The 27278-nt window shown below is 55.4% G+C and overlaps 2 protein-coding genes across 5 annotated transcripts; one reads left to right on the top strand and one right to left on the bottom strand.

The window, feature by feature from the left end:
- Positions 1-1228: 1228 nt before the first annotated feature.
- Positions 1229-9220, top strand: HIPK4 (homeodomain interacting protein kinase 4). Its single transcript, XM_082367169.1, has 4 exons — positions 1229-1777; positions 4925-5281; positions 6194-7030; positions 7588-9220. Exons 1-4 carry the CDS (start codon positions 1313-1315, stop codon positions 7765-7767), a joined length of 1839 nt encoding a protein of 612 aa, XP_082223295.1. The 5' UTR covers positions 1229-1312; the 3' UTR covers positions 7768-9220.
- PLD3 (phospholipase D family member 3) lies at positions 8834-27228 on the bottom strand. Of its 4 annotated transcripts, XM_082367143.1 has the most exons (14): positions 27076-27185; positions 20740-20865; positions 17173-17362; positions 16493-16582; positions 16312-16386; positions 16081-16223; positions 15423-15606; positions 13654-13774; positions 13446-13573; positions 12122-12322; positions 10735-10874; positions 9968-10133; positions 9428-9527; positions 8834-9335 (listed from the first exon to the last, which is right to left on the bottom strand). In XM_082367143.1, the coding sequence occupies exons 4-14, from the start codon at positions 16517-16519 to the stop codon at positions 9148-9150; spliced, it is 1473 nt and encodes a 490-aa protein (XP_082223269.1). In that variant the 5' UTR covers positions 16520-16582; positions 17173-17362; positions 20740-20865; positions 27076-27185; the 3' UTR covers positions 8834-9147. The 4 variants fall into 4 exon arrangements, with proteins under 4 accessions (XP_082223269.1, XP_082223268.1, XP_082223271.1 ...); XM_082367142.1 differs by lacking the exon at positions 20740-20865 and having other exon boundaries at positions 27076-27221; XM_082367145.1 differs by lacking the exon at positions 17173-17362.
- Between the last annotated feature and the right edge of the window lie 50 nt (positions 27229-27278).

Genomic DNA, 27278 nt, shown 5'->3' with positions numbered 1-27278 from the left:
AGGATCAGATAAGGCTTCTAAAGCACTCAGAACGGGGAATTCCCTGGTGGTGGTCCAGGGATTTAGGACTCTGTGCTCTCACTGCCGAGGGCCCGGATTCAATCCTGGTCCGGGAACTAAGATCCCACAAGCCGCGTGGCCAAAATAAATAAATAAAAATTAAAAAAAAACAAACCGAACAACACTCAATACCCGTTTAAATGTTTTAATGTTAAATTTCCTAACATCCTCTCCCCCAAACTGGTCCCGGTCCATGTTCCTGCCTCAGGGACCATCCCATCCCTATCAAGGCCAGAGCCCTGCACGGCTCCCTCCTTTCCCCCAACCTGGCCTCCTGTGTGTCTCATCCATCTGCCTCTTCCCCTGCCTCCCCAACCTCTCCCACCTGGGCCCTGCTGCAGGCTGGGGCCCTCCACTCTTGCCCCCTCCAATCCACTCTTCTTCACACAGTAGCTTTCTGACACTCAGATCTGACCCTGGGGAGTTCCCTGGTGGCCTAGTGGTTAGGATTCGGCACTGTCACTACTGTGGCCCGGGTTGGATCCCTGGTCAGGGAACTGAGAACCTGCAAGCCGTGCGGCGCAGCTAAAATTTAAATAAATAAATAAATAAATAAATAAATAAATAAATAAAATCTGAACCTGCCCTTCCTTGTTCAAAGTCCTTCTGTGGTTCCCCAGTGCCCTCAGGACAAAGTCCAGACTCCTTAGCCTGGCATTCAAGACCCTTTGCAACCTGGCCCCCCTTTAGCCACGCCTCCCCCAGGGCAGCCACAGGCAGGGGCAGGTGTTTTCTGAACACAGACACACACACAAATCCCCTAGCTCGGGAAGCCTGCCGTTCCTCACCTCTGTTTAGGAATGTCCCATTCCTCTATGCCCGAGGCCCACGATCAGACTGCCCTCTCCGTCGACCCTTCTCCTGTCCAGCCCCTCCAGGGTTCCGCCACTGGATGGGGGAGGGGGCATTACCTGCCACCCCACCCCCCATTCCAGCCAGGGGCTCAGGTCTCCAACAACAGAACCAGAGCCACTCGGCAACGCTGGAACCCATTCAGGGGGCCCTGGGGCCCCTCATCCCAAGCCAGGAGGGCTTCGGGGGAGGTGTGCACCCCCTGGCAGACTTGCCCTGCGGCCCAGGGGTCTGGGGGTTGTCAGGGAGGTGGGGGTGAACCTCGCAGGGCGAGGCACAAGTGCAGTTCTCTTTCCCCCACTGGGGGGGACCTCGGGGCCAGCGTCGGGGCGGGAGGCCTTGGAAGCAGAGCCCGTGGGGCAGAGGTGGTGGCAGGGCAGTGTCTGGTGGCAGAGGCACCATGGCCACCATCCAGTCGGAGACTGACTGCTATGACATCATCGAGGTGCTGGGCAAGGGCACCTTCGGGGAGGTGGCCAAGGGCTGGCGGCGAAGCACGGGCGAGATGGTGGCCATCAAGATCCTGAAGAACGATGCTTACCGCAACCGAATCATCAAGAACGAGCTGAAGCTGCTGCGTTGCATGAGGGGCCTGGACCCGGAGGAGGCGCACGTCATCCGCTTCCTCGAGTTCTTCCACGACGCCCTCAAGTTCTACCTGGTCTTTGAGCTGCTGGAGCAAAACCTTTTCGAATTCCAGAAGGAGAACAACTTTGCGCCCCTTCCCGCCCGCCACATCCGCACGGTCACCCTGCAGGTGCTCAGAGCCCTGGCCCGGCTCAAGGAGCTAGCCATCATCCACGCCGATCTCAAGCCTGAGAACATCATGCTGGTGGACCAGACTCGCTGCCCCTTCAGGGTCAAGGTGAGCGTGGCCATCCAGCCCTGGACGCTCTCCTGAGGCTGAGGTTCCCCTTGTCCTACCTCCCAACCCTGAGGTCTCTCCCTCCCTGGCCATGATGGCTGTCCCCCACCTCCTGGCTCTGAAATCCCCGTCTCAGTTAGCTCAGTTCCTCTGGCCCAGTCCTGTCCCTGTGGGACTGACATTCTAGTGGGGGAGATAGAGTCGCCAAGGTAAATGAGTAAAATATGGTATATGAGTGAGAAGGAGACAAGATAAAGTAGGGAGGAGGAGGAGGTGGGGTGGTGATGAGTAAAACTTTAGACTCTGTGGTCAGGGAGGCCTCCCTGAGAAGGTCATATTTGAGGGAAGTCTTGAAGGAGGGAGGGAGCTGTGTTGACATCTGGGAGAAAGTATCAGTGCAAAGGCCCTGAGGTAGGAGTGGGCCAAGTATATGTATTTGAGGAGCATTGAGGAAGCCAGTGTGGCTGAAACGGAGTGACTGAGGGGAAGAGGGAGGAAATAAGATCAGGGAGGTGACGGGGCCAGGTCGTACAGGGACTTGTGGGCCACAGAGGGGACTTGGGTTTTATTCTGTGTAAGGTGGAGCCATAGGAGGCTCCTGGGCAGAGGAGGGCTGTGATTGGACGCAGGTGTTCACGGGCTCCCTCTGGCTGCAGGTGGGGGAAAGACTGAGGGGACAGGAGCAGGAAGACAGTGAGGGGTGACTGCCCCAGTCCAGGTGGGAGATGTGGGTGGGACTAGAATCAGGGTAGTGGGAGGAGGAGATGTGGGTGGGTTTGGGGTAGATTTTTTTTTTTTTCTTTTTTTTTGGCCACCACGCGAGGCTTGCAGGATCTTAGTTCCCTGACCAGGGATTGAACCTTGGCCTCGTCAGTGAAAGTGCTGAGTCCTAACCACTGGACCGCCAGGGAATTCCCTTCCGGGTAGATTTTAAAACAGGACTTGCTGGTAAATCTTATGCGAAGTGTGAGAGAGGAAGAGAGGGCTTGAGGGAGGAGGAAAGCCTGTTGGCCTGAGCGACTGGAAGGATGGCAGCAGCATTCTTCATCATGAGTTTGTTCATCAACAAACATTTTCTGAATGCCTGCTCTGGGCCTGACCCTGTGCTGGGCACACAGGCACCTCCTCTGCGCTGTCACAGGTCCCTGGATTCCCCCATCCCGGCTCTGACCCCTCTGTCTGCTTATGGGTTACTGTCTGGTGATGGTTCTGAACTAGGAGCATCGTGAGGGCGGAGCCAGGGGCATTTTGGTCACCACCGTGTCCTCGGCATCTCCCAGCACAGAGCCTTCGTGGAGTCAGTGCTAAATGAATGTCAGAGACACAGGGAGATACAGAGACAGGAAAAGGCAGATCATTCTGTCCCAACAGATGGAGGGATAGAGACCCAAGGAAGGAAAGTTTTCCACAAACATAGCAGGAGACAGACAGGACAGAGCCACAACACCTGGCCAGCGTTGGCACCCCTACCGCATTTGCGGAGTGAATGAATGAATCCCACGAACGTTGACTGAATGATCAGGGTCAGACAAGCTCTCTGGGATTCAGGCCTCAGCCATCTGTGTTCAGAGTCCAGATTAATAACCATTTCGTCATACTGCTTTCTGCAAATAGAAGGTGAGGGATAGCTGAATGAAAAGCAGAGAAACTCAGGGAGGGAAACTGAGGGAGGGACTAAGATAGAGTCACAGAGATTCAGAGTGAAAAATGGCAGATCGCTCCAGAGGCATCGGGAGAGACAAGGGCTCTCAGTCATTCACAGTGTTAGTTCAACAGGTGTTCATCAAGCACCTGTATGAACCAGGGGCCCGTGTGGGGTGTTAACAACGCTTGATGGTGAAGACAGAAGAGGACCTGGGTGTCAGGGAGGTGTCCTTCTAGTTGGACGACCCAGAGATGGGGACAGAGAGAGACACTGAGAGTTGAGGGACACAGACAAGTGACGAAGAGGCAAAGAAAGAAAAGAGAGATACCAACAAGAGACAGAAAGAAAGAGAATGACAGGAATAAAAAGCCCACTCATTCATTCATTCTTTACTGAGCCCCTACTGTGTGCCAGGCACTGTTCCAGGGATCTAGGGATGCAGCAGCGAACAGACAAAATCCCTGCCCTTGTGGGACTGATATCCTAGTTGGGTAGAGAGACAATGAACTCCACACAAAAGTAAAAATATGTAGTACGTGAAATGGTGTTAAGAGCTATGGAGAAAAGCAGAGGGCTAGGGAGGTGGAGAGGAAGGGAGGGGTGTGCTGTTTTTAATAGGATGGTCAGCAGAGGCCTCCCTGAGAAGCTGACAATTGAGTAAAGACTTGAGGTGAGAGAGGGGAGCCGTGTGGACATCCGGAGGAAGAGCATTCCAGGCAGAGGGAACAGCCAGTGCCAAGCCCCTGAACTGGGAATGTGTCCGGCTGGTTCAAGGAATAGCGAGAGGCTGGTGTGGTTGCAGCTGGGTGAGTGAGGGGGAAGGTGGGAGGAGGTGCGGGCAGAGAGGGGACCGGGCAGATTGTTGGAGCCTTGTGGGCCAGGGTGAAGACTTTGGCTTTTGTCACAGGATGTGGTAAAGCCACAGGAAGATTCTGAGCAGGAGAGGGACGTGATCTGACTTAGGTGGTCACAGGGTCCCTCGGGCTGCATGTGGGAAGCAGACTGGAGGGAGAAGGAGGAACAGGGAGACCAGCAAGGAGGCCCTTACATTAGTCTAGACAGGGGATGAGGAGGACAGGACCAGGGTGGGGCTGTGGCTGGGATGCAGAGTGGGCAGAACAGAAGGTGTTCTGCTGGGGCTGCCCTTCTGTGAGAAGGTGGACGTGTGGTCCCTGGGCTGCGTCATGGCTGAGCTGCACCTGGGCTGGCCCCTCTGCCCAGCCAGCAAGATTTGCTGATGGACAAGGCATGGGGTGAGAGAGAAAGAGACAGGTCTTTACTCTCATGGACATAAGTTCTAGTGGAGAGAAACAGACAGAGAGATGAGTACGCAAACCAGAGACAAAGGCTGGAGGAGACAGATAGGGACATAAACAAGAGATCAAGATTCACAGATGTAGCGACAGTCAGATGGCAGATGCAGAAAGACACTGGCAAGAGACGCCGGGGAGGCCCAGATCGATCGGCTGTCCCGGCCCACTTGCCTCCCTCCCTCCGCTCAGGTGATCGACTTCGGCTCGGCCAGCATATTCAGCGAGGTGCGCTATGTGAAGGAGCCGTATATCCAGTCTCGCTTCTACCGGGCCCCCGAGATTCTGCTGGGGCTGCCCTTCTGTGAGAAGGTGGACGTGTGGTCCCTGGGCTGCGTCATGGCTGAGCTGCACCTGGGCTGGCCCCTCTACCCAGGCAACAACGAGTACGACCAGGTGCGCTACATCTGTGAGACCCAGGGCCTGCCCAAGCCCCACGTGCTGCACGCCGCCTGTAAGGCCCACCACTTCTTCAAGCGCAACCCTCACCCCGACGCCACCAACCCCTGGCAGCTGAAGTCCTCGGCCGACTACCTGGCTGAGACCAAGGTAGGGGGGCAGGTGGGGCGAGGGCCGTCAGCGTGGCAGCTGCCGCGTCAAGAAAAAAATCTAGGTTAGATCTCAGAGAGGACTGGCAGCTTGAGGGCCAGCTGTGGGGGTTGTCACAGCCAGAGGGATCCGAGGGACACCCCAGGTGGGACTGGAAGCCAGGGCAGCCTGTCTGCCGCCTCTGTGGCTGCGGTCATCAGACTCGTGTGGCAAGAGTCTGGCTGAGACAGCAGAAAGGCCTGGAAGTTTGGGCCAGTCGTGGGAGCTGTCACAGCGAGAGAGGGGTCTGAGTGAGACCAAAGGTGGGACCGAAAGTATATGGCAGATCCTCTGATGACTACTGAGCTGGTCGTGGTTTAAAGAATTCGGCAAGAATGGTCTGGGCTTGACTCCTGGGAGGCCTGAGGGCTGGGATCAGGTGTGGGGTTCAGCTGTGGCAGCAAGAGGGATCTGGATTTGACTCCAAGCAGGACTAGAGGTTTAGGGCAGCCCTTCTGCTAGCTGCTGGTAGGGGCTGGACCCATGGCTTGGGGAAGGCTGGAGGGCTGGGGCGAGGTGTGAAACTTGGGTCAGTGAGATCCCTGGGTTAGACAAGAGGAGGACCAGAGATCACAGTCAGCTGTCCTTCCTGCAGCAGTAGGAGGGGTCTGGATTAGACTAGAGGGGTTCTGGTGTTCGTGAGCAGGTGTGCTCCCCCCCCGCCCCAGATGCAAGAGAGCTCCAAGTCAGATCGTGGGCAGAACTGGAAGTCAGGGTTCCTGTGGGTGGACTTCATAGCCACGAGAGAGCTCTGGGCCAGACCGGAGGGCCCACCGGAAGCTGGGGGGTCATGTGTGGGTTCCACAGCAGAAGTGCCTGGGGCCCAAGCCCTGGACTCGATGTCAACCCCTGCCCCGCCCTGTGTCCCACCAGGTGCGCCCACTGGAGCGCCGCAAGTACACGCTCAAGTCACTGGACCAGATTGAGACGGTGAACGGCGGCGGGGCAGCCCGTCGGCTGACCTTCCCCGACCGCGAGGCGCTGGCGGAGCACGCCGACCTCAAGAGCATGGTGGAGCTGATCAAGCGCATGCTGACGTGGGAGTCGCACGAACGCATCAGCCCCAGCGCCGCCCTGCGCCACCCCTTCGTGTCCATGCAGCAGCTGCGCAGCGCCCATGAGACCACCCGCTACTACCAGCTCTCGCTGCACGGCTGCCGCCTCTCCCTACAGGTGGAGGGCAAGACACCTGTGTCTGTTGTGGCTGCCGTGGAAGACGGGCCCCCCTACCACGGTCCGGCCGAGGAGGAGGAGACCGTGAGTCTGGGCAGCGGGCCTTTATTCCGGGAGGAGAAGGCACCGGCCATGCAAAAGGCCATCGATCAGCTGGACGACTTGAGTCTGCAGGAGGCGGGGCGTGGGCTGTGGGGCGAGACCCGCACCGACGTCGTCCCCGACGTGCTGGCCCCACTCAAGGCCCCTGCTGCTGGCCGCTGGGTGCCCGACTCCGGCCCCGAGCCCATCCTGGCCTTCTACGGCAGCCGCCTGGCAGGCCGCCACAAGGCCCGCAAGCCCCCCGCAGGCTCCAAGTCCAACTCCAACTTCAGCAACCTCATCCGGCTGAGCCAGGCCTCGCCCGAGGAAGACGCCCCGTGCAGGGGCGGCGGCTGGGCGGAAGGAGAGTGGCGAGGGGCCTCTGTGGAGCTGCCTGCCATCCCGCAGCGGGACGGGGATGGGCCGGACATCAAGGACATGACCGTGGATGCTGAGGTGACCCAGGGGGCAGCTAGGATGCAGGCGGTTCTGGGATCAGGGCCTCCCCAGAGCTCTAGGATCGGGGCATAGTGACGCAACCTTGCCTTCCGTACATTTGCATGGCCCACGGCTGGCTCAGGGTCCAGCACACACTACTAGCCCACCCTCAGGATGTGACAAGGCTCAGCAAACACTAATACACCCGTAGGATGTGATGAAGCTCAGCAAACACTAACCCATGTGGAGGCTGTGTAAAAACTCAGAACACAGTAATCCACATACGGGAAGTGACAGAGGCCCCGTACTCCGAACAAGGCCGTGGGACAGCTCAGCCACCCCCAGGAAGATGTGACAGAGCCTCAGCAAACACACCTTCAGGACACATTAACGTCTCAGCACACAGCGTTTAAGCCTCCAAAATGGGATGAGGGTTCAGGATGTACAAAATCGTCCTCAGGAATTGACAAGGATGCAGTTGGGATCACAAGGAGTCCATGAGGGGCAGGATGGTTGTTCCGGGGTGGGGTGGGGGGGGCGCTTCTTGGCTGATGCCCATCTCTTCTCCCCAACAGAGGCCAGGCCCTGACTTCTTCGACCTCAGCAGCTGTCCTGGGGAATGGCTGGGTCAGCCAGACTGGACCCTGGAGGGCGTCGGGGGGCCACAGGCTCAGGGGCTCCCACCACGCCACACCCACCCGCATGGTCCACCCCGGGCCACCAGCTTTCTGCAGCACGTCGGCGGGCACCACTGATGGTGACCCCACCCTGCCCATCACTGGGTGAAGCGCTAGCGGGGCTGGCATCCCCTCCTCAGAGCTATCCCCTGAACCGACAAACTATTCTTACAGAAAGATAATTATCCAGAAATTCCCCAGTCCCCCCCCACCCCCCGCTCACGGCGCATGCCTGCACACACACCCCGAACACAGGAGGGTTTTGGGGTCTGGCCCGTGGCCCCCTCGGCCAGAGGGACGCAGGAAGGGGCCTGCACCCCACTGGCCCTGAGCACACCCTCGGCCCTGCTGTCTCTGTTTATTTCAATAAAGCACTGTTCAGCAGTACTGCCTCATGCCTGTCCTCCCTGCCTGAGGCCTAGACTGGCACTGGGGTGGGGTTCGGGGGGGCACCCAGGCCCTGCTCTCTAATGCTGCACCCAGTCAGCCATTGGCTCAGGCTGGAGGCTGTGCTTGGCACACTGACCCATCCCTTAAATATGCTCAGTGCCTGGCACGCAAGAATCCACCCTCAGAACATTCTCGGTGCTCAGCAGATGCCAATCTGAGCTTGCCAGATGCCAGGTTCTCAGCGTCTGTTGACCTGTCTTTGCCACGCGTGACAGGCTTGGCATGCACTCATCCATGCTTGGGACATGCGAAGTGTGAGTTCACTCAGCAGGTGTATGCAAATTCACGCCGGGTGCATGCGCTCGTGTCCAGACGTGCAAGTCCACCCGCGGGCCATGGCAGTGGCTCAGCGCGCGCTCGTCTGGCTGGGGACACGCCGAGTGTGCAGCACGCGCTGCGCCACGCTGGCTACATGAGGCTCGGGTCATGCCAGCCCACAAGGTCACACGCGCATGCTCAGCACACACTAGCTCACGTGCATTGTGCGCCGAGGGCTCAGCGCACGCCAGCCCACGCTGGTCACCCACTGAGGGCTCAGCACGTACCAGCCGTGTGCCGAGCGTCCAGTACACACCAGACCACACTGGTCACATGCTGAGGGCTCAGCATGCGTGAAGGTGTCCCCACCAGAGGCCCATGCCAGCTGTCCCCTACCCGGCACCCCACCTCACACCACTCAGTCAGGCACAGGCTGTACACACAAGTTATTTACTTCTTATTATGACCTCAGGCCCTCTTTGCCCTGGAAAGTGGGGTGGGCCAGGGGGCCAGGCCCAGCATGCACCCCTACTTCTTCGGGGGCTGATCCCTCCCCCAGCTTGGCTGGGTCCTCTGCGGCCACAGCATCAGGCTGGCGGGGGCGGAGGTAGAAGCGGGAGAGCAGGGTGGGGAGCCTGTGGGAGCCACAATGGGGCAGACAGAAGCGGGGGCGCGGGGACAGGGATCGAGACCCGGAACACCCGGGCCCGCGGGGGCCTCGCAGGCCTGGCCTGTCCGCTGGACCGGGCCTCAGAGCAGGCGACAGGCGTTGCCCACGCTGTCGGCTGAGGTGTCAAGGTCATGGCTGTAAGGGGAGTCCCAGTCCCTCAGGAAAACGGCCTCCAGCTGGCTCCGCAGGCCGCCCCGCCCGTTCTGCGTCACCAGCAGCGAGGTGCCCGCCGTCTCGGTGAAGTAGCTGCCGGACCAGTTGGAGGTTCCTACAGGGAGCGGGGGTCCAGAGAGTCAGGGCCCGTGGTGCTGCCTGAACCCCCTTCCGTCCCCCCACCCCGGCGGCGCTCAGGACACTCACCGATGTAGGTGGCACGTTCAGTCACCATGTACTTGTTGTGGTTGACGCGGGTGTAAGGGACTCGGGCCTGGGTCTCATCCGCAGGGACCACAAAGAGTTTCTGAGAGGGAGGGGAGATGCGGGGTTGAGTTAGAGAAGCCCCAGGGTCTGGGGTGGGGAGTGGAACCAGGTCCGCGGGACTGGGGACTCAGCTGCTTCCCTCGTGGGCCTGGGGGCCAGAATGGGTACTCGGTAAACGCCGGCTGAAAGGGAGGACCCCGTCGCCTCATATGCCACCTGTGCCCTCTAGAATGACTCCTATTCATCCCTTAGGTCTTACCTCAGATGTCCCCTTTTCCAGAAAGTCTTCCGCGACCCCTCAGGCTGCGGCAGGAGCTTCTGCTGGGCTCCCCCATCCCAGCCCTAATCCCTCTGCCCGTGCCCGTGATTCTGGCCCACTCTGGGTCGTCCCTGTCAGAAGACAGGTGAGCGCCACGATTGCTGTGTCCCCGGTACTGCCCTGCACAGGGGCTGACGGGTAGGTCTGGGGTAGGCGCTTACCACCTGGATGTCAAAGTGGGTGTGGTTGTCACGCAGGGCGGCCAGGGAGAGCAGGAAGGCCCGCATGGATGGCTCAGAGTGCCCCCAGCAGCTGACCAGCAGGCGCACCTTGACGCCCCGCTCATAGGCAGCCCGCCGCAGCCCGTCGTCAATGGCAGGCCAGAACCTTGGGGAGGGGGGTGCAGGATGCGGAGGGAGGCCTCACTTCAGCTTTAGGGAGCCAGGCCTGGGTCCCGCTGCAGCTTCTGAGAAGCCCCAAGCCCCCACCCCATCTCTAGCTCCAAGCCCTGCTCCCCCCCACCAATCTTCTCATTGTCTTGTCTGCTGCCCCCAGACTACCTGCTCTGAGCCCCCAGAGTCCAGTCATCCCCCCTTCCTATCCCAGATCTCAAACCCCAACCCTGCCGCCCCAAACCTGAATACCCTTAGTCCCACCTCCCAAGCCCGTCATCCCATATCCAGCCCACACTCCCGGCCTCCTACCTGCAGAAATCCCACATCCCGCACCCTCTGCCTTAAGTCTCCAGTCCCCCGTCTCCACACCACCCCCCGAATATTCTCATCCTCTTCTCTGTCCCCTTCTCCTTGTCTTGAGCATCCAGACCCACTCTCCCTGTCACCTCTGTCTCTCCCCATGGCGTCCCCTCCCTCTGTCCCCTGGCCTTGGCCCCGTGCCTGCTTTCTGGGCCCCATCGCTCTCTCTCCTGTCTCCTCTTCCACTCGCGGTGGCTCCCTTCCCCAATCCCTGTCCACGCGCCCAGCGGTACCTGTGCGGGTGGGAGAACTCCATGGTGGGCAGGTAGTTCATGACCGCGATGTAGACGAAACTCCGGGCATTGTCCACCACGTTGAGCAGGGCTTTCAAGTCTGGGGTGCGGCCACTTGGACACAGTGGTGGGGGTGCACTCTGGGGGACGAGGGGGACAGTCAAGACGCATGTCCTTCACAGTGGACCCCTGCTACAGACAGCTTGTCACGAGCCAGGTCCTGAGGGTCTCACTAATGCTCAGCCTCCATGAAGGGGAGGGATAATTACCACGTCCTTTTTTGCAGGTGAGCAAACGGAGGCTCAGAGAGGGTGAGTGATTTGCCTAAGGTCACACAGCTGATAAATGGAGCCAGGGTTTGAACCGAGGCTGTCTGGTTCCAGAACTTATGCTCTAACCCAGTGGTTCTCGACATGAGGTCCCTGGTCAGGCAGCAACAGCATCACCTGGAAGCTTGTTAGAAATGCAAAGTCTTGGGCCTCACTGCCCAGGGCACACAGAATCAAGGTGCTGGGGTGGAGCCCAGGAATCTGGGTTTCAACAAGCCCTTCTGGTGATTCTAATGCATGCTCAAGTTTGAGGACCTCTGCTCTAATCACTTTTGTCCCTGACTTACAGTCCATCCTGATGGCACTCATGTGCCCAGCCACACCAGGCCCTTCACCCAGCTCTCTCCATCCTCACAACAGGTGAGCAAACTCGAGCTCTGAAAGGGGCAGTGGTAACGGGGGAACCATTAATGTCCCGTGGGAGGTCACTGGAGTAAAGGGCCCCAATGAATCGTATCCCTCCATCCATGCCTTAGTGTGGCCCTCCAGGATGACACTGGGCTTGGCCAGGTGACTTGCTCGGGGGGACCCACGTTGGCCACCCCAACTAGTGAAAATATCAACAGCTAAAAACAGCGGTGCCTTGTCCAGAGTGCCAAGGGCAATAGTGGCTGCTGTCCCATAGAACTTCCCACATTGATGGAAATGCTCTCTATCTGCACTGTCCAGTATGGCAACCGCTTGCTGTGTGTGGCTGCTGAGCACTTGAAATGTGGCTAGTGTGACTGAGGAACTGAGTTTTTAACTGTAGTTCATTTTAATTGATTAAAAATGCGACATGCAGCTAGCTATACTGGACAGGTCACCCAGGGCTCGGCCTGCATGGACCCAGCCGTGCCTCCTCACTAGCCCGAAGAGGTGGTAAATATTGCAATACTTATTTTCTACGTGAAACCAAGGCCTAGGGAGGCTGGGACACAGCCCAGGCCCGAGTGAGCAGAAATGACAGCCAGTGGTCAGGAACCCCCATCCCTACCAAATCACTGGGCAGGGCTTGATGGGGGCCGAGAGAAGGCATGTGGCCGGGGTGTGACGGGCCCCTCTTCCCTCGGACTCACTGCCAGGTAGGCCAGAGCAGGGGTTCCGTTGAGGCAGATTTCCATTGGTGTCTCTTGATTGTAGCGGGTGTCATAAGGCCGGGGCCAGGTTGACGGGATGGAACTGCCCGCCTGGCCCAGGTACCAGTAGGCCTCGAAGATCTTGGTCAGGTCTCGAGCTAGGCAACTGCAGTTGTACATGACCACGCCCAGCTCCTTGACCTGTGGGAAGGCAATGCTGAGCCCGGGGGTGGTGGCCTGGTGCCCACAGATGACATGGACACCTGCAGCCCCTCCCCCTGCCCCCCCAAGTCCCCCTTCCTGTCCCTTGCCCTTCTATCTCCCCCTCTCTCTGCCCCTGTCTCCCTTCTTTCTGCCCCTTAACCGCGCCCCCCCACTTCCCCCAGCTAAAGTCCTGGGATGGATATGATCTTGACTCAAGACTAAAATCTTAAGTTTTGGTGAAAATCAGTTATTCCAAAGCTCCAGGTTTCCTGAACCTTTGCGTACACTGTTGCTTCTACCCTCCGCTGAGCTCCTACTCAGTCTTAGGTCTCAGCTGACAGTTTCCTCCTCCAGGAATCCTGCCTTGACTGCCCAGCCTGTGTCAGGCATTCCTTGAGGCTCCCAGGGTCCCTTGGTCCTCCTTCATCACCTTCTCTGGGGACAAACCTGCCTCCCCATTGGACTGGGAGGGCAGGCACAGGGGATGTCTCAGAGACAGCTGTGTCTTCAGCGTCTCCCTGCAGAGCTGGTGAGATTAGGGGTTTGGAAAATATTTGTTGAGCAAATGATCACTGCCTAAGCTGTACCCTTTTCCTGTCCTGTGCCAATTCCTACAGCTCCTCCAGTTATCAGATTAGTTTTCACCTCTTTTGGGAGACTTTCCTTGGTACCCTGGGTTGGGTTGCCCATCCTGGCCCTGACCCCTCCACTTGTGCTCCCCCCTCGCCACCATCTCAGACTTGACCCTTCTGGGCTGACACTGTCTGGGGACAGGCCCGTCTCCACCCTGGACCGGGAGTTCCAAGAGGTCCACCACGTTCCCAGCATCAGAACAGGGCTGGGCTTAGAGCAGGCACGCAGAGAGTGAATCATGAAGGTCAAATGGGTGGACAGGGCCTGGAATGTCCTGTAGATGCCATCGGGGATCAGAGGGGCTTCCCTGAGCAGAGCGAGGGTGGTGGAGGGCTGGATTTGGGGGTGTTAGGTAGGAGGTGGGACGGAAGCCATTGCAGAGACTGGAAGAGAGGACTCTGGGGTTGAGGTGGGGCGCAGTTGGAGGCCAGGTGCCCTGTGGGGCAGGGAGCGGCCTAGAAGCGCGGTGGGCAGGGTGCAGGCAGACCTGGGTCAGGGAACGCCAGTCCATGTTGGCACTGCCGAGGTAGAAGTGGGTCTGGTCTACCACCCAGAACTTGGTGTGCAGGACGCCATGGGTCAGCTTCTGCATGTCCACCATGCGGACCTGGGCACCTGGACGGACACGGGTGGTGGTCAGGGGCTGGCTTGGGCAGCCCCAGGCCCAGCCCACCCCCAGCTGCCCCCTAGCTCACCACTTTGCAGCAGGGCCTGCAGATCTGCCTGGGGCTGGGGCCCACTTGGCTTGCTCACGGCAATGCGGACCTTCACACCTCGGGGTGCCAGGGTCTGTAGCTGCCGGAGGACCTCCTCGCCCTGGGGGGAGGGGAGAGCCTCTGAGGGGCTGGATCAGCCAACTCTCCAATCCCACGCAGCACCCCCCATGGAGTTGTTTTGAGATTAGGCTTTTAGATCTGATCAGGCTTTACATTAGCCGGTACACTCAGGGAAGGCTTTACACAGGTTAAGATGTTAAAACCTTTATCTGTTTTATTTTATTGATTTTTTTGCCACACTGTGCGGCATGTGGGATCCTAGTTCCCCGACCAGGGATTAAACCCGTGCCCCCCGCAGTGGAAGTGCAGAGTCTTAACCATTGGACCACCTAGGAAGCCCCAGAGTCTTAACCATTGGACCACCTAGGAAGCCCCTTTATCTGTTTTAATAATTGGCGCTCTGAGCCCTGCTAGGGCCTCCCTGCCACTCCTGCCCTTCACAGGACCTTCCCAAGATCCTGACTTGGAAGTATCAATGCCCGTCACAGAAGGCACCTCTGGGCACCTTGCAGGATGTTGGGGGCACAGTGCAGGCTTGGGATCTGGGAAGGTTTGGGTGAGGCTTGATGATGCCAATAACATTAATAGCAACAGCCATTGATTCCCTGGTTTCTACTGTGAGCCAGGCCCTTTCTAAGCCCCTTTACATGTGAACTCACTGACTTCTCACCACTCTCACTGATGAGGCAAATCTGAGTATATCCCAAGGTGCAGATGGGGAAACTGAGCATTGGAGAAATCAATGGGGAAGCAGGATTTGAACTCAGATGGTCTGCCTCCTTTATGCTTTGAATCATTCCAGTAGGAACCAGCAGGGCGTGGGAGCTCATGACTTTTTTTTTTTTTTTTTGGCTTGGGGGATCTTAGTTCTCCAACCAGGGATTGAACCCGCGCCCTCGGCAGTGAAAGCGCAGAGTCCTAACCACTGGACCGCCAGGGAATTTCCAGCTCATATCATTTTTAACTGTCGTATATTTTTTCAGGCAGTGCTTAATAAACGTCACAATTTTAATACATTTTAAGCCTACCTCTGACAAAGAGTGGCAGCAGGGAAAGGGGAAAAAAGGGACAAATTCACCATGTCTTTCAATGAAGGGCTTATCCACCTAGGCTGTTCCTTGTCAAATCTTGAAGTTTTATGTTTTTTAAGTTTGTCTGCAGACCGTAACAAGGCTATCAGAGCAAACGCTTATAAAGGGCTGACTCTGTCGGGCATTGTGCTATAATTGGCAGGGATTAGCCCGTTTCATCCTCACAAGAGGGGAGTGCTAGATATTGCCCCATTCTACAGATCAGGAAACTGAAGACCGAGAGGTAAGGTGACCTGCCCAAGGTCACACAGCTGGGAAGTGGCAGCCTGGCTTGAGGCTGGGCTGGTACTCACTCCATGTTTCCATTTCTTTGTGTGACAGGGTCGGGGCAGCTTGTGGGTGAGTGATATCTGCCAGCCTAATCCCTCGTAACCAAACCCATACCCTGACATTCAGAGGCCTCCAGATGACTGTGACAAAACGCCCCCAGTCCAGAGGGCCATGTGAAGACAGTTGCTTCCAAACACCTGTGTCCAACCCTCTGTGTGAGACATGTCCACCTGCCTCCCGGGCTATAGGGAAACCCCTTCCATCCACCTCCCCAATGCCTCCCCCCGCCGCCCCCCGCTGCCAGCCAGGGCCCAGGTTGCCAGGTACCTGCTGAGCAGAGGGCTCCTGAGTGTGGGTGTCATTGTTGGTGAGGGTCCAGTAGAAGGAGGCAATGTCCAGGCTGCTGTGGGCACCGGCGAGCAGGCCCAGCCACGCCTGGCTGGTGGAGGGGTTGCTCGTGGAGGCATTGGGGAAGTCCAGGCCCTCGGGAATGCTCTCCACCAGCACTGCTCTGGGGGGTGGGGGGAGGCAGAATCAGCCATGGGGGGCTGGAATGTGAGTGCTCACTTGTCTGCCCACGGAGGATGGAAGACTATGTGTATTTGTGTCTGTACTCATGATTCTCTGTGTGTCTGCATTTGTCTGTCTAGAGGTGTGGAAGGAAGGTTGTGCATGTGGATGTCTGTGTGTGTGTGTGTGTGTCTGTGTGTGTGTGTGTCTGTCCACAGATGTGGATGGAAGACGCCATGTGTGTCTGTTCACAGACAGATAGATGATGATGCTGTGGCTGCCATGGCAACAGTGTGGGGGAAGGTGGCGGGCATGGAGGGAAGAACCGTGACGGTCCACTTGGGAGTCGGCGATCACCTTATTCTGTCTCGACCACTGTCTCGACCAGGCCCTGCTTAGTGCGTGTTGAAGTGTCCCTGGCCTGGCAGGGCCCCTCCCCCCACCATCCGAGGCGCCCACGCCCCCCTCCACTTACTCGCAAGGGTCATAGCAGGGGGCTGGGCGCTGGTTGGGCCCAAAGAGATGCAAGTCGCCGTATTCCCATAGAAACAGCTGAGTCATCAGGGCACCGAAGCCCACAACCGCCAGGATGAGGACCAGCAGGACCCAACGGGCTTTCTGTGGGGAGGAGGAGGTGATCAGCCAGCCCAAGGAGGGCAGCCCAGGCCATGGCTGAGACAGAGTGAGGGTGGCGGTGGGCTCCTACCTTTTCTGCAGCTTTCCATGCCTCGATCTCGTTCATGGGTAGTTCGCTGGCGGGCTCCTCAGCAGGCACCTTCAGCTGGGGGACAGGGATGATGGTGGGTGGGGGGGTGACAGGGCAGCTCAGTGGGGCCCCCACCCTCTGCTGGGTCCAGCCCTCCCCACTGGGTCTCCCATCCACCTACCTCCTGGTACATCAGTTTAGGCTTCATCTTGCTGGCAGCCAGGGGTTATACAGATTCCAGCGGGAAAGTGGGTGTGTCAGGGTCTCCAAACTGCGGGGAACAAAAGCTGGCACTGTGTGGGGTGTTCTAGGCTTTTGGGGGACATCACAGAAAGCAGATCAGCCTCGGGCTCACGGGACTCACTGGGTCGCCTTGTCTGTGATCACGGGGGCCCCTGGCACTGCGCCTGTCACCCCTAAAGGAGGAAGCTGACTGCTGGTCAGTTGGGATTTCGAAATCCCTCAAGGTCCAGCTCCTCTGCTTTCCTCCTGTCCCTCTGCGGTGCCCTCCCTGCCCCCCTTTAGTGCCCACCATGCCCCCCCCAAGCGCCCACCCTGCCCCTCATCAGCACCCACACTGCTCCCCATTAGCGCTTTCCCTTCTCTGAGCTCTAACCTATACATTCCCAAAATGACAGCTCCGGATTGAGTCAGCGGAGCCCTAAATCTTTGTGCTTGGCTTCTCCCAGCCCTGGGATTACCCAGAAGTCATTTTCCAGGTGGCTCCTTTGCCCTCACCCTCAGGTAACCACTAGACAGCTCAGGCCGGGAGCCCAGGACCATCGCGGCCTCACCGCCAGACCCCAGCCCATCCCCGCAACCATCCACCCCTACCCTACCCCAGAGGGGCCTCGGCCTTACTCGGCAGGCGGCTGCTGCTACCTCCACGGGGCCCCAGCTTCTGCCCCCACAGGCTGAGCAGGGGCGGGAGGAAGGAGGGGGCGGGGCCCGAGGGGGCTCCGCCCACTGCAGCGGGGAGTCTGCGCAGTGAGCGCGCCGGTCCGGGCTCACCGCAGGGAGAAGGGGGGCCTGGCAGCCCAGTCCAGCCAACCTGACGGGGGTGGAGGGAGAGTACATGGCTGAGCGATCGGCTTTGCTACGGTCCACCCTAGAGCCCCCATGTGGGGTAGGGAGGCCACAGGTAAAGAGAAAAAAGTCCCCCACATCTTTTCTCGTCTGCAAACCATGTAAATTTTTGTACCATGGGCATATATTACCTGGTCAAAAATAAATACATAAATAAGGTTGACTTTAAAAATTATAAAGTGAAATGGAATGATCAAGGCTGAATAACATGATTTAGGGACGTAGCGATGAAATCAGCTTAGAAGACACAGCCCACGCTAAGGGAGGGGAAGAGCGGTAGGGGGGAAGGGGATGGTGGGTTTTCCCTTGGACTGTGGATTGCAGTCAGTGTTCGTTAAAAAAAAAAAAAGTCAACTGATATTTTGATAAGGATTTTAAAAATCTTGTCTCTTAAATCCAGGCTCTGGCTGGAGGGGTAAGCAGGGTTTCCCACATACCATCTCATATCTCCGAAGCAGGATTTAAGGCCACAGATGGAGAAATAAATTGGAGGTCCCCCTCCCCGCCCACCTTTCTCAATGAAAGAGGGGCAGGACCCCCTTCCCCACATCGAGGCAGGAAGTCAACAAATGCAGAGGATTATTACTGAGGGAAGCAACAGCGTTGGAAGTGGTTGCCTTGACAGCGGGATTTGGGGGTGGGTCAGGATTGCTTTTTATCGTCCGCCTATTTTCTTTTTTAAAATTGTGAAATATGAGCGACTTACAGAAAAGAAGAGAAAACATCTCTGTGCAGGTTAAAAAATAATTATAAAGCCTACACAGGTGTTGCCACCTCCCAGGTTTTGTCACGTTTTTAAAAATTCATGCGCACGCATTAATGTGTTTTAAAAAAAGAAGAAAAAAGGAAGGACATTCCAAAAGGGAGGCAGGTTCTCTCCTCACCGCAATATCCTGCCTAGATCTGAAAGGATAATTTGGAAGCCCCTTTCCCCCCAACGTCCGACCCCAGACTGTCATTGTCAAGGGCGGAAGAGCACAGCTAGATCCCCTCCTATCATTGCAGCGAGCGAGCCAAACGGGGATGGGTCAAATGGATCCAGCAAGAAATGGTAACAGATCAAGGTTATTTGGAACTCCAGAGGTCACCAAGAGAAGCAGAAGATAACTGTCTTGGATGTGGCTGACCGCAGGGTTGGAGGGTGGGGGGAGGGGGAGGCATGGGGCGGGAAACAAGTTTGCCTTTTATTTATTTATTTGTGAAGGGCCTTGGTGAGAAATGTTTTATTTAAGAATATGGGGTTGGAACAGCAGGTGATGTGAAATTAGGGAAGCTAAGATAAACAAAAACAAAACTGGGCAGAGGTAGGACGTGGAGCTGTGAGGGACGTCACTCTGCAAGGTGAGCCAGGGGAAGTGGGATGGCCGGTAATAAATCAAAAATAGGAAGAAAATAGACGGCATTTCATTCAGTTTGTTAGCGACCTTTTGGCTTTCAAATTGTGCCGTGATGACAGGTCTGTAATGATGGGTTTAATTTTGACTTGTTATATTTTTATCAAAGCAATACACCTAAGGTATCAATATTTAAAAAGAAAACTAGTCCTGAAGAGGTGGTGTAGATTGGGTTAGATTGGCGAGGCAGTTAACACTGTGGCTTCCAGAGCCAGGTGCCTGATCTTATTATGAGCCTCAGTGTGTACGTGACTGACTTCAGAGGAGTGACAGTGCATCTGTGCCCTAGTTTCCCCATCTGCAAAATGGGCACAGCAAGAACAGCACCTACTTTTTACGAGGCTGTTCATTAATTTTGCACACATTTATTGAGTACCTGTGCACCAGGTATTGTTTTAGGCACTGGGGCTATCACTGTGGACAAAACAGAGGTGAGGAAAGACAGACAAAAAAACAGTATTAAATTAAATTATATGTTAGAAGGTAATAAGTGCTATGGAGACTCAGGGAAGAGGGACAGGGGTGGGGCCGGGGTCGGGATTGCTTGCAATTTGCAGAGAAGGGGATACCTGAGGGAAGAAAACTTCAAGGAGAGGAGGAATGGGGCTACTGGACATCTTGGGGAAGAGTGTTCTAAGCAGAGGGAACAGCCAGTGCAAAGGCCGTGAGGCAGGAGTGTGCCTGGTGTGGATAGGGAAGAGCAAGGAGACCGGTGTGTCTCTAGTGGAATGGCCTGTGGGAAGAGGGAGAGGAGGTAAGTCTGAGGTCACAGGACCAGATCATGCTGGGCTACCTGGACTGTGGCAAGAAGGATGGGGCCACAGGTAGGTTCTGAGCAGAGGAGGGAACATGATCTCCTTTGGGGGTTGTGGTGGGTTGAATGGGGGCCTCAACATAGATATGTCAGATGTGGTCATCACTCCTGGAACTTGTGAATGTGACCTTATTTGGAAAAAGGGTCTTTGTAGATGTAATTAAGTCAATGATTTAAAGATGAGATTATTCTGGATTATCTGGGTGGGTCCTAAACCCAAGGGCAAGTATCTCTAAAAGAGACAGAAAAGAGACACGACCAGGGAGGCAGCGATTGGAGTGATGGGCTGCAAACCCAGGTACACCTGGAGCCACCGGAATCTGGGGGAGGCAGGGAACAGAATCTCTCCTAGAGGCTCTGGAGAGAGCACGGCCCTGCTGACACCTTGATTTTGGACTTCTGGTCTCCAGAACTGTGAGAGAATAAATTTCTGCTGTTTTAAGCCACGCAGTTTGTGGTCATGTGTTATAGCAGCCCCAGGAAACGAATACAGGTGTTTACAGGCTCCCTCTGGCTGTGTGGGGAACTGACTGGGGTGGGCGTGTGATTTGGGGGAACACTGAGGAGGAGCAAGTTTGGGAATAAATTTTTTTTTAAATATCAAAAATAAATAAATAATGTGTGTTTTTTGAACATGTAAAATTTGAGATGTCTAAAATCTGAGTGGCTCCTTCGAACTAAAGGAATTCATATGTATCAAGTGCATAGAATGGGCATGCAAGAGGTTCTCAATAACTATGATTGTCTCAAGGGTCCTAACAGCCAAAAAGAAAAGAAAAAAGGCATGATTCCCTCCACCTCCGTCCTCCCCACCCTCGGCCAGGCAAGATGCCTGCTTTTTACTGTGGGCCTTTACTATTTTAAAAAATGCACATAGGCCTTCCATGGAAATTAAATTATGAGGCTCAGGCTCCTAGCTGCGGGGGACCTTCCCCAACATCCCAGTCTCCGAAAGAGGACTGTGGCCTCAGCTGGACAGGTATCCAGCACCCTCAATCCCCAGATCCCTAGGGGGAGCAGGGCAGGGTGAAACTGAAGCGGGATATGGACAGCCGGGCCGACACAGCCAGGCCGGCAAGTGCTGGCCTTCTCAGCTCATCTCAATTCCAGGGTTCCCAGGAACCTAGAACTCACCCTGGGGCTCCAGTGCAATGTCCAGGCTGGTCCTCATGCCCTGCTTCCTCGCTGGTGTAGGGGGCACCTCCACCAGCAGGTGTGCCCCCTCCCAGTGAAACAGGAGGGAAGGGGGCAGGGCACAATCTTTAAAAGAATGACACAGTCGTTGAGGATACAGCATAAACTGGTTAGAACCAACCAGGTCCAAGGTGGCGGAAGATCTGACTTCCAGGAGACTTTGAGCCTCATTATATACATTAGCACAGGGGTCCCCAACACCCTCGCCAGGGACCGCTAGCAGGCCACGGCCTGTTAGGAACCAGGTCGCACAGCAGTAGGTGATCGGTGGGCGAGTGAGCGAAGCTTCATCCGCCACTGCCCATCGCTCTGCCGGAACCACCCCACCCCCACCACGCTCGTGGAAAAATTGTCTTCCACGAAACCGGTCCCTGGTGCCAAAAAGGCTGGGGACCGCTGCATTAGCATATGCTAAATGACACAACCATAGGTGCCATGACAGTTCCAAGGTGACCATAAAAGACCAAAAAGGGGGCGGTGGCCCAATTCCTGGAAATCTCCTCCCCTTCCCCAAGACAGTTGGAATAATCCTCCCACTCATTAGCCAGTGAAATTACCCAGCCCATAAAAACTAACTACCCCATATTTCCGGACCTCTCGCCTTCTGAGATGGCCCACACTCTATGGAGTGTGTTTTTCCCAGGGCCGTTCTTGCCTTTTGAGATGAACCACATTCCGTTTATGGAATGTGTATCTCTCTAAATAAATCCACTTTTTACCTATCACTTTGTCTCTCACTGAATTCTTTCTGCGCTGAGACATAAAGAACCTAAGCTTCATTAAGTCCTGAGACCAGGTGTGCGGTTTCAATGAAAAGAACGTGGGTTCAAATCCCACTCTGGGTTTTGGCTGGGTTCGAGTCCCAGCCTGTGGGACTGAGTTGTGCAGTTTCACCAGCCCACAGAATATCTCCCTGTTCCCTTGGCTTGTGCCCTGCCTGACTTGGGTTGTGAACCACAGGGCACAGAAAAGGAGGAAGCAAAAACCACCTGGCTTTTGAGACACGTGCTGGGTCATAGCTCCCTGAACACCCGTGAGGGTCGGGGTGGGAGACTTGATCCCTCTTCCATAGCAGCGTTTTGGGTTGGAGGGGCCAGGGTTCAGATCCCACCCCTGTCACTTTCTTATTCAGTGACATCGGGCACGGGGCTTTAACCTCTCTGAGCCCTGCTGGCCTCATTCATAAAAAGGGGATCACTTTATACCCATCTGGGGAGTGGTGGCTGGGGGATCTCTGAATGGTTTAAGGGGGTGCGTCTTGCAGTCCCAAACCCCTGGGTTCAGATCTCAGCTCTGTGTGTTACTGGGAGAAGAGGCTCCCTTCTCTGAGCCTCACCTGCATTCTCAGAACAATGGGCAGACTAATACACCAGCCTCACGTTTGCTGGGCAGTCAGTGAAACCACCCATAGCAGGCAGGTAGCACAGATACAAGCTGGCTGCTTAGCTGTGTCCCCTAGTACCCCGGGCACACTTTTATCATAGATAAACTTATATGTGTCCCTTAAAAAGCTAAGTCTATGTCCGATTTATTTCTCTACCCACCGTGTGCCCAGCACGTTGTAACCACTCAATAAATGTTTATTGAAAACAGAAGAAAAGAAGCAGTAGAATGGAAACCCTGGAGAAAAGACTTTCTTAGATGTCTCTCTAGATCTAGTGACACTCAGTGTATACACAGTGTGTAAGTAGCTCGTGTTCTAAGCCCAGAGCAATAGGGTAGGTGCAGATAATGGCACCTCAGCCTGAGGGTAAAATTCAAGGTCACTTCAAGGTTGATTCAAGCCGTCTGAAAGTGCAAAGAAGGGTGTGGGGCCAGTTAGCTGCTGAAGCCCACGTGAAGCACTGGACAGGCCATACCTCAGGAAACATTCACTAACCTATGGACCTTCCATACGGTTCAAAACAGAACTGTTCTTGGGTTTAAAGGAGCCGATTTTCATTCTATTGTGCAGACCCCTTCGGACTGACTGCACAATTGTCTGTGGTCAAGTCTACAGAAAACAGAACAGAGCACTGGTTTTGTAAACTTTTTTTTTTGTTTTGTTTTCAGCAGTAGACCTTTTATTTCAAAGGACCCCCTAGAAGGTGCCCCTTCTAGGGAGAGAAGATGCTCAGTCTGAAAAACAATTAAATAAGTAAAAAAATACACACACAACCCCCTGTCCCCCAGCACCCCATCATGAATGGCGACTGGAACTCAAAAATCTAAGCTGTCCCATCCCTACTCAAACCCCCTCTGTGGCTCCCCATTGCCTCCAGGACCAAGTGCAACCATCTTACGATGTCCTCTTGGGCCCTACGTGGACAGCCCCTGTGGACCTTCCCCACCATTACAGCTTCAGTCCCCCTTTCTGACTCCAAAGCTGTCTCGGATTCCCACCTCCTCCCTGAATTTCAGCTCCGGAAGTCCCATGGCCTCCTAGACACCTCCACCCAGGTGTCCCTAAGCCCCATACACCCACCATGTCTCCAACTGTCCTTAGGATCTCTCCCCAACCTGCTCCTCCCCCAGGTCCCCCTTCCAAGGACAGCTGTTCTACCCATCCTTCAGGTCTCAGCCTGTGTGCTACCTTCTCCAGAAAGCCCTGACTCCCCCAGAGTCCTGGGCCTTGTCCTGGACTGCCCACAACTTATCCACTTGGCCTCCCAAGCGTGTCTCCCACCCACCCCTTTTCTCTCCCCTCCATGGCACCGAACTGGCCTCTCCCACTTGGGTCCCCACTCCAGCCACATCCCGTGGCTCCCGGCCTCCACTCAACCCTTCCAATTCCCCCTCCACCTGAGTCTGACTTGTCCCCCCTCTGCTCAAAACCTCTCTGTGGCCCCCCGGTATCCGCAGGATAGTCTCAGCTCCTCACTGTGGCTCCCAAAGCCCTGAATGATCTCCCCTTAATAACTTCTTGGGCTTATTCTCTTACCATCTCTGATGCCCTAGTCATATTTAATATTTTTCAGTTCCTCGAACTGAAACCACACTTTTACCACCAAACCTGCCCACAGCTTCTCCTCCTGCCTAGCATACCTTTTTCTCCACTTCATGTTGCTTATTCCTATCAGCTCATGTACCACTTCCTCCAGGAAGCCCTCCCTGACCCCCTGTCTGGTCCAGGCATCCTCTTTGGGATCTGACAGTCCCCTGGGCTTCTCTATCCCAGCCCAGATCCCTCTGCCTGTGTTTCCCCCAACCTGGCCCTGACCACTCTGGGCTGTCACTACCTGATGATGGATCTGTTTCTCCCACTGGACTGCAAAACCCGTGAGGGCAGGGCCAGGCTGGCTCAGTCACTGCTGTGTCCCCAGTATCACCCAGCACAGGGACAGTACATGGCAGATGCTCAGTGGCCAGTTCATCCATCTATTCATTCAATGAGTATTTATTTAATGAGTACTGCTGACAAGCCCTATCTAGAAATTGGAGATACAGCACAGAAAAACAGAAAAAAAAAAAAAAAAAAAAGTCCCTAGGAAGGAAGAAATTCTTTTGAGGGAGTAAGACAGTAGATTAAATGAGCGAAACATACAGTTGGTGCCTTGGAGAAAAATAAAACAATGAAAATGGTTGATGTCTCAGTTCAAAAAGAACAACACAACACATCTGGGGCAAAGAAGCATTATTATCCCTGTTTTTCAGATGAGGAGGTAGGGCTCAGGGAAATCACTGCCCAGGTCACACGGCGTTGCTCTGTCGGCCAAGAATTTGAACCCAGAGCTCAGTTCTGTTCCAGGACACTACACTGTCAAACCAATTCCCAAACACAGAATAAGGCAGAATGTCTTTTCCTTGCCACCCTCAGGGAGGTCGGAGCCTGTGAAAGGATAGGATGTGGGAGAGCGGGGCTCCTTACATCCTTATTGAACCAGGCACTGCTCAAAACACTTTATATATTCAATTCTAACAGCAGTGGTTTTTTTAGCCCCGCTTAACAGATAAGGGAACAAAAGACCTAGAAAGGTTAAGTCACTGGCACAAAGGGACACAGACAGGAAGCAGTGGAGCCAGAATTTGAGCCCAAGCTGCCTCAGGGTCCTGGGTGTAGACAGCTGCCTCTCCTGCTGTGTAACATCTGTAGATCTGTGACTCCCTCCGTCCCTCCCCAGTAGCCTCTCAAAACCCCTACCAACATCCCTCCCCCACCCCACCCCACCCCAAATCTCTGAGAGGGACATTTGAAGCTTTCTCCAAATACAAAGGATATGTGAGTGCAGCTTTAAGAAGAGGAGTCTGGCTGTCCTTCCAACCAGGCTGCTCTTGCCAATCCATCCTCGGTAGAAGTTCTCCAGCTCCTGCTGCTTCTTCATGTCACGTCATGTCACATCAGATCACAACCCTCCTCTCCTCCACATCCTCCCATGGCTCCCACCTCACTCAGAGTAAAGCCAGAGTCTTCTCCATGGCCCGTGAGACCCCAGATGATCTGCCCCCATCACACCGCTGACTTCATCCCCCATCCCTCTCCTCCCTCACTGGTCTCCTTGCTATTCCTTAAATATCCCATGCATGCTCCTACCTCAGGGCCTTCGCATTTGCTGTTCTCTCTGCCTAGAATGCCGCTCTTCCCCCAGAAAGCCATGTCACTCTCTCCCCTCTTCAAGTCTTTGTTCAAATGTCACCAGATCACCCTACTTAAAACTATAATCTTTGCATCCCCCAACTCCCTCCTAACACGTCATATAATCTACTTACCTGTTTGTGTACTGTCTCTTACCCCTGCCAGAATGTAAACTCCATGAGGCCAAGGATCTCTGTTTTGTTCACTGATGTGTCCCCAGTGCCTAGCACAATGCTGAGCATGTAGAACATGCTTAATAAATATTTATTGAACGAATTAACTTGCATTTTCATTCCCATGTTGCAGATGTAGCAACTGAGGCACAGGGACCTTAAGCCAGCTGCCCAAGGTCATGCAGCTATTTAAGTACTAAATGCTAGAACCAAGATTGGAACCAGGGTGTTCCAGTCCCCAGGCACACATTGTAATGACTGCCCTACACGGCCATGCTAAGGCAAGCTGAGTGACGAAGACACTTACCTTTCCACCTGGGGATTCAGGGTTGCTGAGGTTTGACAAAGGTGTGGTGAGACCTGCCTCATCTCTCTGCACCCCCAATTCTATAAGTCAAGGGAAGGTTGGGTCTAAGCTATCTAGAGTCTTCCCCCCACCAAGCGCTCCTCGACTCCTGCCATTGGCTAAGTGCTCTCAATTTGGGGGTGGGAAATCAGTCACTCCAACAAGGTAAGGAGATAGGGATTAAGTATTTACATGAGCAAGGTTCGTGATGGCTGACGGGTCACCCCCTCAGGTGTGGTGATGTGGCAGAGGTGAGGACAGCATAGAGATCATGATGTGGGACAGCAGGGGTTGGCTGCTGTGGCAGAGAGTGTCAGGATACAGGGATTGGTGACGACACCACGGTAGTGATGAGGGCAGCTGGGGGGAGGGGGAGAGCGACAATGAGGAGGGGATGAAGGTGACTGGATGAGGGTGAGGGTGAGATGATTAATCATATTAGCTCAAACTGCCACATCAAGCTGGGCATGTCACAAGAATAAACTAGCAGGATCCTCACAATCATCCCTGACGTAGGTGTCCTTGTGTGCGTTTCACAGATGAGGAAGCTGAGACTGCAAACGTGTGATTAGGTGGTCAAGGTTACCCAGATATTTAGTGGTGGAGCCAGGATAATGGGCTCTAGTACCCGGTATGTGAGAGGGGACACGGGGAAATAACGGAGACATGAAGGGAAGAGAAACAACTGTAAGGCAGGGTAGGTCCTTATGGGGACAACTAGAAGCATTAGGCACGGGCAGTGACTGTCAGAGGAGCAAAGGTGACGGGGAGGGATGGAGACATAAAGGACGAGGAAGACATAAGGGAAGCGTGAGCGCAACTTAAGGAGATGGAGACAGGAGGCGTGCGAAGGTGACACGGGGGTATGATGACGATTTATGAGAAGGACTTCGTAAAGGAGTAATAGCAACAAAAGAGGGGTGCAGGCGATATGAGAAGGCGACACGACTTAAAGGGGGGTGACTGCGACATTTGGTGGCCATGGGGACTTAAAGGGAACGAAATCTTGTTAAGGGGGCTGACGGCGACATAAGGAGGGTGATGGCGACATAAGCGGAGTGGTAACGATTTAAGCGGGATGCAACATAAGGGGAGGAATGGGGACACAAAGGGACAGAGGACGGCATAAGAGGAGAGATGCATTACAGACGAAGGACGACACGAGGAGGGCAGCCGAGACGCCGCGCCCCCAGATCGCATATTACCTGCACTCCACGTCTCCCACTCCGGGACTCAGCCCCGCACGCACCTTCTAGGCTGGAGCCCCGCCCGACCGCCCCCGCCGCGCGCAGGCGCACTCCTGCTAGACTGCGGGCCGGCGGGGACCAGGCAATTGCCTTTCTCATTGGCCGCGCTCCTCGCTAGCGTGGGGAGGGGGAAGCGCCTGGGAGACTGCGGGTGGTCACGT

This window comes from Balaenoptera borealis (assembly GCF_965194805.1).
Source record: "Balaenoptera borealis genome assembly, chromosome: 19".
In the NCBI taxonomy this organism is placed as follows: Eukaryota; Metazoa; Chordata; class Mammalia; order Artiodactyla; family Balaenopteridae; genus Balaenoptera; species Balaenoptera borealis.
The sequence above is the reverse complement of the archived record's forward strand: the minus strand, read 5'-3'. Positions and strand labels throughout refer to the sequence as shown.